This window comes from Typopeltis vanoorti, chromosome 12 (assembly GCF_054136105.1).
Source record: "Typopeltis vanoorti isolate ZY-2024b chromosome 12, IOZ_Tvanoo_1.0, whole genome shotgun sequence".
Taxonomy (NCBI): Eukaryota; Metazoa; Arthropoda; class Arachnida; order Uropygi; family Thelyphonidae; genus Typopeltis; species Typopeltis vanoorti.
The window spans coordinates 33369231-33382582 of record NC_143560.1 but is presented as its reverse complement, the minus strand read 5'-3'; the positions used below and the strand labels follow the sequence as shown (position 1 = coordinate 33382582).

The 13352-nt window shown below is 36.2% G+C and overlaps 1 protein-coding gene across 1 annotated transcript in view; it reads left to right on the top strand.

The window, feature by feature from the left end:
* The window catches only part of LOC150100673 (rho guanine nucleotide exchange factor 17-like), a 425511-nt gene that overhangs the window by 183423 nt on the left and 228736 nt on the right, over positions 1–13352 (top strand). Inside the window, exon 6 of the mRNA XM_090401857.1 lies at positions 11168–11344. Within this exon, the coding sequence (XP_090257983.1) occupies positions 11168–11344 (177 nt within the window). The remainder of the gene's footprint in view (positions 1–11167; positions 11345–13352) is intronic.

Genomic DNA, 13352 nt, shown 5'->3' with positions numbered 1-13352 from the left:
TCAAGGCCAGTTTGCCTGCTTTGCGGGATGAAAAACCCCAGAATAAACTGGGGAAAAAACCCTGCTGTCCACGCCCAAGACTGGCTAACTTGGCTATGGCTGAGGAAGATCCTTGAGCTCCTCACGTCACCGACGGGAATCGAACCTAGGACACTCCTTCCCCAGGCATATGGTTGCGAAGCGCATAGCCACTAGGCTAACTGCACAGACTCAAAATTTCTTAGTGTTATAAAATACTAGTATTGGAGGAAAAGCTAAAGACTAGTATTGAAGTAAGTGGAAACTTAGCTTATGCTGATTTACATCTTTATGATAGCATTTATGTAATTTTATTATCATTTTCTTTAATATAATTACTCAAAAGTGCATCTATGATCTTAAACTAGTTCTGTAAATGATAACAGCATATCTTTCCTATGCAGGAAAAGTGGAGTCATTTTCAAAATACATGTATTCAATAACTGAAACACCTCATATTCTGAATTAGTTCAGATAAAAAAATATATCAGACCTGGATGGATGTCTAAATGTGCAAAACAGAAAAATAGTGAAAGGTTAGAAGAATAAATATTCTTAAACATGGTGCCCTTTCTCCCTAACTATTCTTAAATATTTTATTCTCCCTAATAACTGTTCTAACTATTAATAGTTAATATGAAATAGTTAACTATAAATATTAGTTGGAAATAACTATTATCCCTAAATATTCTTAAATGTGGTGTCCTTTCTCCCTAATCACCATACATCAGTTTTGTAAAATTTAATATTCCATCTACAGAGCTTGTAGTATCTAAATAAGAAAGAATATTAATAAATTTATACAGAATAAAAAATTTCAGAATGCTAAATATGATTGAAATAATAAATAACACATAAAATATTTATTTATTTTTTCATTTATGTGAGTGACATGAACATGGGATTTAAAATTTTCTTGCGATGACTTTTCCCGTGATTAATTTTCATCCAATTCATTTTTCACATGATGAATTTTCCCCACGATTAATTTTCCCATGCTGAATTGTCCAGACATGGTGTGTGATGCATGCAAGAGATCAGAAGGAAGAGATGAAGTGAAAAATCAGAATGGTACTGAAGAGACAGAAGTGCTTGGCAGTGGAAACAGTAGTAGTGTGAGAGATGAAGAGAGAACAGGAATGCAAGAGAAACAGGGAAATGAAAGGGGGGGGGGAGCCTGGGTGGACAGGGAGACATGGCATAGGGAGAGTGGATGTTGAAAGTGGTAGTGAAGATGAAGTATATTGCAATGTGGGTGGGGAAGTTGAGACTGAGCTAATATATGTGGTAAGTGGTGATAAAGGCGATTGGGCAGGTGTAGTGTGGAAATCACAACTAGCATGTGGCTTGGAGATAGAACTGGTTATAGACCTAAAAATGAACTACTATGTTTGTTTACAAATGCTAGAAATATCAGAAATAAGGGAGATGAAATGATTTCACTGAGTTTATTTTCACCAAAATCTTTGGAATGAGTGAAACATGGTTGAATGAAAATGATATTCTAATGGAAGGATACAGTATTTTTCACAAGAATATTTCTATTCTTGTGAAAAATACTGTATCAAGACAAGAAGGGAAGAGGAGTGCTGCTGATAATAGCATGGGAATTATGTCCACATAAGGTAGACATGAAAGAGGGAAATATTGGCATTGGTTATGAGGCAGTGTAGTGTAACATGGACATTGACAGGAATACATATTTAGCTGGATGTTGCTATAGGCCAGAGAATGTGGAGAGTAATTATATGGGTGATTTTAATTATGGCAGTATAGATTGGAATGAAGAGATAGCATTTGGGAATAAGGAAAATGAATTTCCTAAGTTCTTGAAAGCCAACTATCTCAGGGTATGTAAAGGAGGGCACACGAGTATAGAGAGTCTTAGATCTGATCATTTCATTAGAAGATGTAAATGTTAAGTGAGTTTCACACTTTCCTCCAGTTGATGAGAGTGATCACCTGGGTTATGGCTAGCTGTATGCAGACTTCTCTGAGGAAAGGATATATGTGGAATTATAAGGATGGTGATTATGACAAATTTAGGAGACAACTTGGAGCTATAGCATGGAATGAGGAGTTGAGAAGTAAGGAAATAAAGACTGCTTGGGAACTGACAAAGAAATACGTAATAGCATCAATGTGTGAATGTATTCCGAAGGCTGAAAGGCTGAATAACGTAGATGTAAAATGGATGAATGAGGGATTTAAGCATGAAATCTGGAAAAAGAAGGTACTTTGGAGACAGTACAGGATGAATAATGGTAATAATCAGTTATGTGAAGAGTATAAAGAACAAGCCAGGAGTGACTCAATTAGTAAGGAAAATAAAAGTGCAGTATGAGCAGAAATTGGCAAATCAGGCAAAGAAAAATGCTAGACAGTTTTTTAGATATGTGGCAAGTAGAAGGAAGAATGATGTTAAGATGATGGCAAGACGAATCATGGTAAGATGATGTTAATGGATGAAAATGGTAGAATGGTAACTGCTGCAGAAGATATTATTGAGATATTCAGGATCAATTTATAAGGGTGTTTCATCCTGATGGAATCCTGTGGAATCATGAGGAACTTAAGTGTAGAGGACATAGGAGAGGATGGCTTAATTGTGAGTGAGTAGGAGGTATTTAAGGAAATAAATAACCTTGATGTCAGTAAGGCAATAGGATTTGATGATATATCACCACACATCTTAAGGAAATGTTCCGGGGAATTGGCATGCTGTTTAATAAGTCTTACAACAGCACGTGTTCCATGGGAGTGGAAACAAGGTAAAATTGTTCCACTGCATGAAGGTGTTGATAAGACTGTTACTTCAAATTATAGGCCAGTGTGTATGGAGTTGTGGTGAACGTACTGGAGAGAATAACGAGAAGTAAGATACAGAAGTTGATTGATAACAGCAGTATTCTCTGTGGTTATCAGCATGGGTTTGTTAAAGGGAGATTGTGTTTTATTAACTTAGTTATGTACTATAACAAAGGTCACAAATACCTTGGACAGGGGAGGGAGATGCATGTACAATGTGTACTTTGATTTTGCAAAAGCTTTTGATAGGCTGCCACATATAAGCTAGTAAATAAATTGAAACAGATGGGATTGGATAACAGACATTTGATTTGGATCAGTGACTGGCTGTCAGATAGGTATCAGAAAGCTGTATAAGGGGATGCTGTATCCCAAAAGAGGAAGGTCACTATTGGTGTACTGCAGGGTCAGTTTTGGGACCATTGTTGTTCAATGATAATGTTAATGATTATGAGATGGGCTTAACTAGTGATCTGCTGCTGTTTGCAGATGATACAAAATTGTGGAGAGCAATGCAGAGTCAAATAGATGTTCTGGCCTTACAGGAGGAGATTTGAATAGATTGCATGAATGGGCAGGTAAGTGGAACTAACAGTTCAATGTTACAACATGTAAGGTTTTGAGATTTGGTAAGCAATGATGGGATGCAATAACCATAGCTGTAATTCTGTACTAGTTATATTTATCAGTTGATCACCAGCTATCCTGAAGGACTCCTGGTTGCTTAAGGTGTGTCCACTCACTTCACTTAATACCAATGTCAGTAAATTTTCTGATAGGATGCAACTGAACTACCAGGACTTTAGTCATGCTATACATAACTGTTCCTGTTGTATATAGAACTCTAGAGTTCCACTAACCATAACTGAATCATTCCCAACATGCTTGACATGTTACATAGGGGATGGACCCACTTGCATCAATCATATCCAAAAATTTGGAAAATTGGTTACAACAGCTCTCCAGAATTCCAAACATGCCTGATTGTCATATATAACAGTTGCCTACAGGACTCCAGGTGATAACTAGTAAACACTAGCTAGTAACATGTCCATTTATGTATACAATGTTGATCTGTTATCCACTATTTGTGCATTTAAGGAAGGTATGGCAGAAATGGAAGAAATGCATTACCTGAGAATATGAATGCATTTAAGGCATGAGGGTTTTTTCATGGAGTCTTTGACTCTGTGAAGATAATAATAATGATAATAATATAAATGTTCATAAAACAGCACTTATCAGTGACCCATTGGTTTGAAAGAATATAGAGCTAGGATGTTCTGGATAACTCAGTTTTCAGATATTTTATTCTTATTATAATTACTTCCCTGCATACACAAGCATGATAGATTACAGGCATATCTGTCATTCTCATGAAATTTTATTACTTAAGCTATACTTTAGTTTTACTATAGTTAAAGTATCTTCCTCAATATTGAATTGAGAAATCATGTTTGTATATGTGTGTATGAGAAAAACAAAAGAAAAAAAATAATAAGCATATATTATTATTACCCCAAGACCTCATGGAGTCAAAGACTCATCTGGGAGGTCCTTTTATCACACACACACATCTTATCATACTGTGTTTTAAACACACTAAAACTCCTTGCAGACACCACACTCTCAGGCAAGTCATTCCAATCATTCACAACTCTGCACGAAAAAAACCTGCCCCTCACTCCCCTACTCACACCGTCTTTATACAGTTTCCAGGGATAACCTCTGGTTCCCCCCCCCCTGATCTCCCGCTATTCTCTGTAGAACTTCTCCACCATTGATCCTATAACAACCCCGTACCAACTTGCAGGTTTCTATCATATCTCCCCTCTTCCTCCTGTCCACCAGACTCTGCAAATTATATCTTCTCAATCTTTCCTCATACTCGACATTCCAGAGGTCAGAAACTACTTAGTCAGTCACCTTTGGATCCTTTCCAACATCTCTTCATCCTTCTGAAAACCCAGTGACCAAATCTGGGCACAATAGTCCATGTGCGGCCTAATCAAAGCCTTATACAATGGAACAAGAATCTCCCTACCTCTACACATCAGTGTCCTCCACATCATTCCCAGAAGCCTTTGTGTTGTCTTCACAATTTTGGCGATGTGTCCCCTAAATTTTAGATCCTTATCCACTATCACCCCCAGATCTCTTATTTCCTCTACCTCCAACAATATATTCTCACCAAGCATAAATTCTGCATCCCATCTTTGTTTTCCAAATTTTAAAACCTTACATTTTGCAACATTGAATTCACATCCATATTTCCGTGCCCAATCACTCAATCTATTCAAGTCTTCCTGTAAGGCCACAACATCTTCACTACACTTCATGATTCGTCCCAACTTTGCATCATCTGCAAACAACTGAATATCTCCATCCAAATCTTCACCTATATCATTAATATACAAGTTAAACAGTAATGGACCTAAAACAGACCCCTGAGGCACTCCACTAGTGACTTTCCTTTTCCTGGATATCACTCCCCCCCATACACAACTTGTTGATACCTATCAGATAGCCAGTCTCCAATCCAATGCACCAATCTAATATCCAACCCCATCTGCTCTAGTTTAACTGTCAACCTATCATGAGGTACTCTATCAAAAGCCTTTGCGAAATCCAAGTATACTACTGTGTATCGTTTTCCTCTGCCCAAGGAAGCAGTCACTTTATTGTAATAAGTAGATTACTAAAACATGACCTCCCTTTAGCAAATCCATGCTGTCCATCAAAGATAATACCATTGTTATCAACCCAACTCTGGATCCTAGTTTTCACAAGCTTCTCCAACAACTTAACCACAACATCTGACACACAGATAGGCCTATAGTTTGATGCTTGAGTTCGATCACCTCCTTTATGAAGTGGCACAATCTTGCCCTCCTTCCACTCTTTAGGAACTTGACCAAGTGCAAGACTCGTATTAAAAAAATGTGTCAAGGCAGGTGTCAACTCCCCATCACACTCCCCCAGAACATGCGATGATACACCATCAAGTCCCACATCCCCACTCACATCCAGTCCACTCAACTCCCCAAACACCTCCTGCTCAGCCACAGTCTGTCTCCCCTCCCCATCATCAACTGCTCTCAATCTCTCCATGAAGTCACATTCACAAGACTGAAAGATCCTTATGAACCGCTCATCAAGTATCTCCACCACACACTCCGCAACAGCTGTCTTTATACCATTTTCTCCAATCAGTGTCATCCTTCCACAAGCACTCTTTCTCTTGCTGGCCACGCATCAAAAGAACTCCCCTAGGATTTCCTTTGGCTTCATTAGCTAACTGCTATTCATACCTCTCTTTAGCCACTCTCACCAACCAAGCCACCCTCCCTGCCCGGTCTCTGTAGACCTCATGAAATTGACCATTTCCACTTCTCTTATGCTACCTCCACAATGCCCCTTTTCTCTGCATCACATGCCCAATCTCCCCATTCATCCATCTCACACCTACCTTATTTAACCCTCTCACCCCTGGAATACACATAGACATTGCATCTTCTAGATAGTTTTTGAAAATCCCCCAAGCCGCATCGATCTCCCTTCCAGCTAGCTCCTCACACCATGCCACACCCGCAAGCTGTCTCCCGAGCTCCTCATAATCACCCCCCCCTTGTAGCTCCACATATACCCCTTTCTCACAGGGGTCCTCGCATTGCTGGCAACCACCCAGGTAATCATCTCATGGTCACTCTCACCAATTGGTGGATGATTTGACACCTCATTTATAACCACATCCCCTGATGAGATGACCAAATCCAAGACCCTTAATCCTCATGTGCCCTCTGTTACATACTGTCTGAGGTAGTTATCCCTCAAAAACTCAAGAAACTCATTTTCTTTACTTCCAGTTGCTATCTCATCATTCCAGTCTATATTGCCATAATTAAAATCACCCATAAGGATCACCATTTTCTTATTTGCTTGGCTAATTTGACTATACATTTCACTATCACTACCATCCACATTACCTGGTCTATAACAACATCCCACCAAGTATTTGATTCCATTCACCTCTATCTCACACCATACTGCCTCAAAACCACTGCCACTATTTCCTTCTTGCATCTCTACTTTGTATGGACATAACGCTTTCTCTGTCATTCATAAATAGCACTCCCTCCTCTATTTTTACCCCTTTTATCCTCACGAAACACATCATACCCTTCCATCTCTATTTCTGTGAGGATGTCATCCTCTTCCAACCATGTCTCACTTATTCCGACAATCCTTGTGTGAACAGATGCAATTAGTGCAATCATTTCATCTGCCTTGTTTCTTATACTTCTAGCATTGGTATACAAACATATAAAATTTCATGAAATGTGTAACCATTTAAGCTATGCTCTGTGAATTAGTGTGTGCATTAAACAGTTTGTAGTTTAAATCAGGGATTGGGAACCATTGAATTTTAAAAATAATGTAAAAGAAAGCAGGCTACATTATATTAAAATCTCAGTTTTCATCAGTTACTTTTCTCTTCTTACACTCGTCATTATTATGGTGAGTTTAAGAAAGTATGCATAGTACTATTAATCATAGATATCACAACAAATCATAATAGAAACAAAAACCTCTGAACAAATATTAGTCTTACATAGCTACACTAATAAATATTTTAATGCAGTATTACTTTGTATTTGCAGCTAGTATATATGTGAAGTTTTGGTAGTGAGATTAGCTGTTTGATGTTTAACATAGTATTTTTTTATTTAATTTCCTTTGTTAATTTATCATTTTAACATGTCTAAATGTAACACTTGACAACATACAGTGGTTGGTTGTCTAGTTGTGTAATGTAATTAATCTTTAATTACAAATATTAATATTTTTTATATTCAAACTACAAAATGAGAGATCTATTTTAGTGTTCACTTAGAGCTACCAACCATAAGTTGGTAGCTGGCAAAGTCTAACCACCACACAAATGAATATGTCTACCATAAGTATCAGTAATTTAGTTCATTACCATGGTGGTATTACTTATTATTATGGAATGAACCTTACAAGAACAGGTTGATGATTTGTGGGTTACAGAAACTGGTTGATAGGTGTAAAAGGGGTGATATGATTGAGACATACAAATTACTGAGGGGGTTTTTACAAGATTAATTCAGAATTTTTCAGAACAGGTTTGTTAGTTGGAGAACTAGGGACCAGCCATGGAAATTGAATAAGAGTGTAGTTAGCAAGGGTGTTAGAACTAGTTTTTTTTGCTTGGAGAGTGGTGAATGAGTGGAATAGGTTGACACAGTCTGTTGTGGGCGCCATGACTGTGAATGAGTTCAAAGCAAAGTATGATAGATGCTGTGCAAATGTTGGATAGTTCTTGAGATGAATGTTTAGGGCCTCCCTCGATGAGTTTAAGGACTCCTTGGAGTTGTCCGTAATAATAATAATTATTATTATTACAGACCCTCCATGGAGTCGGCAGACTCATTGTGGGAGGTTTTTATCAACTAGCCATTTATAGTTTTTTCTTAGAAGCAACTATTTCATATTGGATATTTCTTTATTTCTTTGTAAGAGAAGTGTAGTATTAAGTGAAGAAATGAGAAGAGCGGGAACAGTGTGTGAAAACAGTGTGTGAAAACAGTGTGTGAAAGCAGCTTGCCATTCACCTGAACACAACTGAATTTCATCCCTTCTTCAAACTATTTATAGTATAATTAACATATAAGTTAGCATTAGGTGTGTTGTAGATCCAATGAACAAATGTTGTTCAAATGACCAGATACTTATCATAATGTATATTTGCAAAGAAATTTAAGTACATAGATCTAACAAAAATGAAATGTGAGCCATTCAAAATTCTTAGCTAAAATTTCTGCTAATTATGTAGCCATCATTCTTGAGACATGATATAACTTCAATTATTTATTTCTTGACTATTCAGAAGGTTTCCTATTACTCCAAAAACCCAGTAACCAAATCAGAGCAGTAGCACAGGTGTGGTCTGACCTTGTATAGTGGAGCAGTAACCTCTGTCTCTGCTAATTAGTATTTTCCTCATCACTATTGATTTCCATGACGATGAAGGAAGCATTGACTCTCTTAAATTGTGTTTTCTGAATGCTAGTTCCTTTTTTTTTTGTTATTATTATTATTATCCTGAAAGGATATGATATTAAAATTATTATTATTATTATTACGGGTATCTCCATGGAGTCAGTAGACTCATTGCACGAGATCTAAACTATCAAAACAATATCTATCATATCTCTTCTTGAATTCATTTAAATCATTCTTTATTTCTCTTAACAGCTTGCCATTCACCTGAAAACAACTGAATTTCATCCCTTCTTCAAACCATTTATAGTATAATTAACATATAAATTAGCAGTTGTCTAAGATACTTGTTACTGTTATCTTCCTTTTTTTTTATGATAGTGATGCTCATTCATAAAACCTGTTAATATGCTTAGGTGGTCAGTCACCTATATAATCCACTGTCATTTTCATTTCACTGTTATTATTATTATTACCTTAGGACTCCATGAAGTTAAAGACTCATCTAGGAGGTCCCTTTGTCATACACACATCATCATACCACACCTTAAACACATTCAAATTCTTTGCAGAAACCACACTCTCAGTCAAGGCATTCCAATTATTCACAACTCTGCATGTAAAAAATCTGCTTCTCCCTCTGTTGTTCACACCCTCCATATACAGCTCCCAGGGATGACCTTTTGTGCTCCTCTGATCTCCCACCATTTTATGAAAAACCTCTTCAACATTGATCTTATAACAACCCCCTTACCAACTTGTACATCTCTATCATATCACCCCCTCTCTACCTTCTTACTTTTACATCACATTGCTACCTTTAAAGCCACTACTTTTTGTCTGATTGTTTGCTTTGGGTGAGCATAATTGCTGTCAGCAATATTTTCCTAGGTTGTTTCTTTCTTTTAGTTTTCCAGAATGGCTGCACTTTTGAAATTCTGTGTTTTTTTTTTTTTTTTTGGTGAACTAGACTTTACTAATGCCAGTGATTTGTGGATAAACAAAACCAATCAACTAATGTCATAGACTTTTTCTCCCTGCCTTTAACGGTATACTTGCATTTATATATTAGCAGAACAATGCATTTCCGAACAGTGTAGCCTTATGTTTATTATTACTCTTCTTAGTACCAATTCCAATATGTGATGCTCTACAGTTGTTACTTTTGCAATCTCTGTAGAGAGGATATAATCAGAATCCTCTCTACATTCCACACTACTAACTTTTCCTGATTCTAAATATCATTCTCTTTCTAAATAGTAACATGAAAATGGATGAACACACAACTAATCGCCAATTCCATTCTTATGATGGGACAGCATTCCACAATTCAGTGTGGAATGCTGTTCATTATTTTATATAAAATAAATATTTACTTTTTGCACAATATAATTTGTGTATTATTTCAAGGAATAAGACAGCACCTTCTGCATGGTACTTTATGGTTCATCTGGAAAAAACTGTTTCATTTCAGTTTTATGTAAATTTAACTTATAGTTAGTTGTTAGTTAGTTTAGATTATGCAAAATCAACTAATGCTACAAGATGAGCATATTATGTTTGCACATATCTGGCCAGTTGCATATTGTACAGGATGAAAAACCCAAGATATATGCATCTCTTCTCATGATTCACTAAGCTTGCCTTTATAAATGTTTCTCTCATATTGTGATGAAAATCAAACCTAAATCTTTTCAAAGTTTGTCATTGTTATCAACTACAATATGTAGGTACTAGTCTATAAAATGTATCAATACATTTTGTAGACTAGTATCCATACAGCAAAAAATGATCATTCATAGGGAAGCATGCACTTTTTTGTAACCTGAATGCACATTAAAAAGAAATCAAAATGTTATGTAATTCACAATTATCATAATTATTAAATGCGCTGAAAACATCTTGCTGATATGTCAACTGTTTTATTAGGTTCTGTGTCTGTTTTCTATTCATACTATTATTTCTGTTCATACTACATGTATATTATCTCTATTTTCATAAGTGAATGAGAGAAAAAAGTTGGAAAACTTTCCAAAAGAACAAATTACATGTGTCAGATGTCATTTGAAGACAAAAGAAAAAGTATCTCTGAAAACCTTGGTTTCTGATAAATATGCTAATTTAATTTTATTTAAAAAATACTTGGTTTTTATTTTTTAATCATGTACCTGAATATATATAAGATTTTGCACTATATTTAATTATTGCCCAAATGAATCAATCAGTGACATTAAGATGAATATATATTTCTTTGAAATCTAGAAGTTAATGATAGGTTTATACCATTCCATTTTCTTGTCTTCTTTTATACAACCAGGAACTTTTAAAACACACCCATGTGGACCACCCAGACCACCACTTGCTGGTTTTAGCACAGAAGGAGGTCCATGACCTTGCTGTCAACATTAACCACATGGAAAGAGAGGCTCTACAGCAAGAACAGATGCTTCATAAAATGAAAGAAATAGAACACCTTATTGATGGAGTAGAGGATGTAAGTTTGCTAAATAATTTGATAAATAATTGGGCACATAAATTAAAAGCAGATTACTAGGCAAATGAACAGAGATATTTCTTTCTATTTCTATTCTTATGTTTTTTTACTAGTTTGCAGCATAGAATATTAATTAGGTTTGCCTGTGTCAAGCAATTTTTATGAAGAAGATAAAAAAAAAGATTGTATATTGTTGATTGTTTTCTTAATTCTTATTAATTTCAGCATACTCTAATTATGCAGATATCTGATATGTAGTGTAATTTATAATTCTTCTTAAAAAAAAGCAACATCATCTAAATACATTTTCAGCTGTTAGTGCTTAAAATAAACTCATCTAATTACTTCACAATTTTTTATATATATATAAACACACACACACACACACACACACACACACACACACACACACACACACACACACACACACACACACACACACACACACACACACACAGATTATGTTGAAATAACTGTTGAGACAGCACTATAACACTTTAAACCTAAATTGTTCATATCTCAGTAGTATGCACTCTTATTTCCTCCTGATGGCACTTTCCACTCTTCTAGACATACTCCTCACCAGTGTGCTATATATCAAGTATTTGTATCATTCCTTCTTTGACATGACAACCAGTCCATACACTGTTGTCATTGGATATGCTGACCTGGCCTGTACTTGACATTCCAGTCCATCCCAGAGAGAGAGAGAGAGAGAGAGAGATGATAATTTTATAGAGGGTGGTCAAGTTTTCACATAATTTTATCAAGATATGTAGCACTTATATGACATAATGCATTTTTGTGTTGAAAGAGACATGAGTATATTCTTTGAAACTATGTAAGAAGTATGCATTACCAAGAAATGCTGCATTTTTACAGGCATTTTGAAGTAGTTTTCCATTTCATATCTGGAGTGAAACCAAAACATTTTATGGTAGCAAAATTCTTGGATGTGGCTAAAAGACGTCAGTTAACTGATGAATTCAGATGGTAAGCCATTGTAAGACTACAGGGCAGCCAAAGTCAGGTGGAATTAGTCAGATGGTTGCATGTGAGTTGTTCTGTGGTTCACAGACTGTGGAACCAATTCCAACAGTCACAAACTATATCCCAGAGATACAGTGAAGGAAGGCCACAGGCTACAACTGCAGTCAGTGACTAATATCTGCAATTATCGAAACAGGAGTATTACTCAAAATCATCTGTGAACTGATCCTGCATTGACTATAGGAACATTGGTATCTGCTTCCACTGTGCACAGAATGCTTTACAAAGATAGTCTATATGCTAAGCAGCTGGTAGTCTGTGTGCCCCTATCCCCATACCACAGGAAGGAATGTTTGAAATGGACCAGACTCCACAGTCAATCTGATCTAAGACCAATGGGATCAGTATTGTTTATGATGAGTCCCAATTTGATACCAATCACTCAGGGATATTCACGAAAGGGATACTTATAGTGAAAGTATTGTGATGGTTTGGGGAGGTATTTCATTGGGTGGATGCACTGACCTGTAAGTGCTTCCCTGGAACTGTGAATGCTGCAATTTATAGAAACGAGGTCTTGGATCCCTGTGTTCATCCATATGCAAGTGTGATAGGGGAGACATTTATCCTGTAAAATGTAAGACATTTATCCTGTAAAATGTCTTACATTTTACAGGATAAATGTAAGACATTTATCCTGTAAAATCAAGATGATAATGCATAGCATTATCATCTTGATTTTTCTATTTGACCCTTAATTTATAGAAATCATTGTAGCTGTTAATGTAGTGTCCTGTTACTCTGTACAGTCTTTGTATTCTTGTTTGTTTGTTCCACATTAGACTTCTGAGATTTGGTATAAAGCAGAATAATGAAGTGAGTAAAATTAATATCTTCAATTGATTGGTTTGAAGAAATGTATATGACTATGTTGAGAACAATTTGTCTGTTAGGCAAAAGACATTTCAGCAAGTAGCACAAACATTTCTCACTGGCCTTTTGCTTATGGACATTCCCA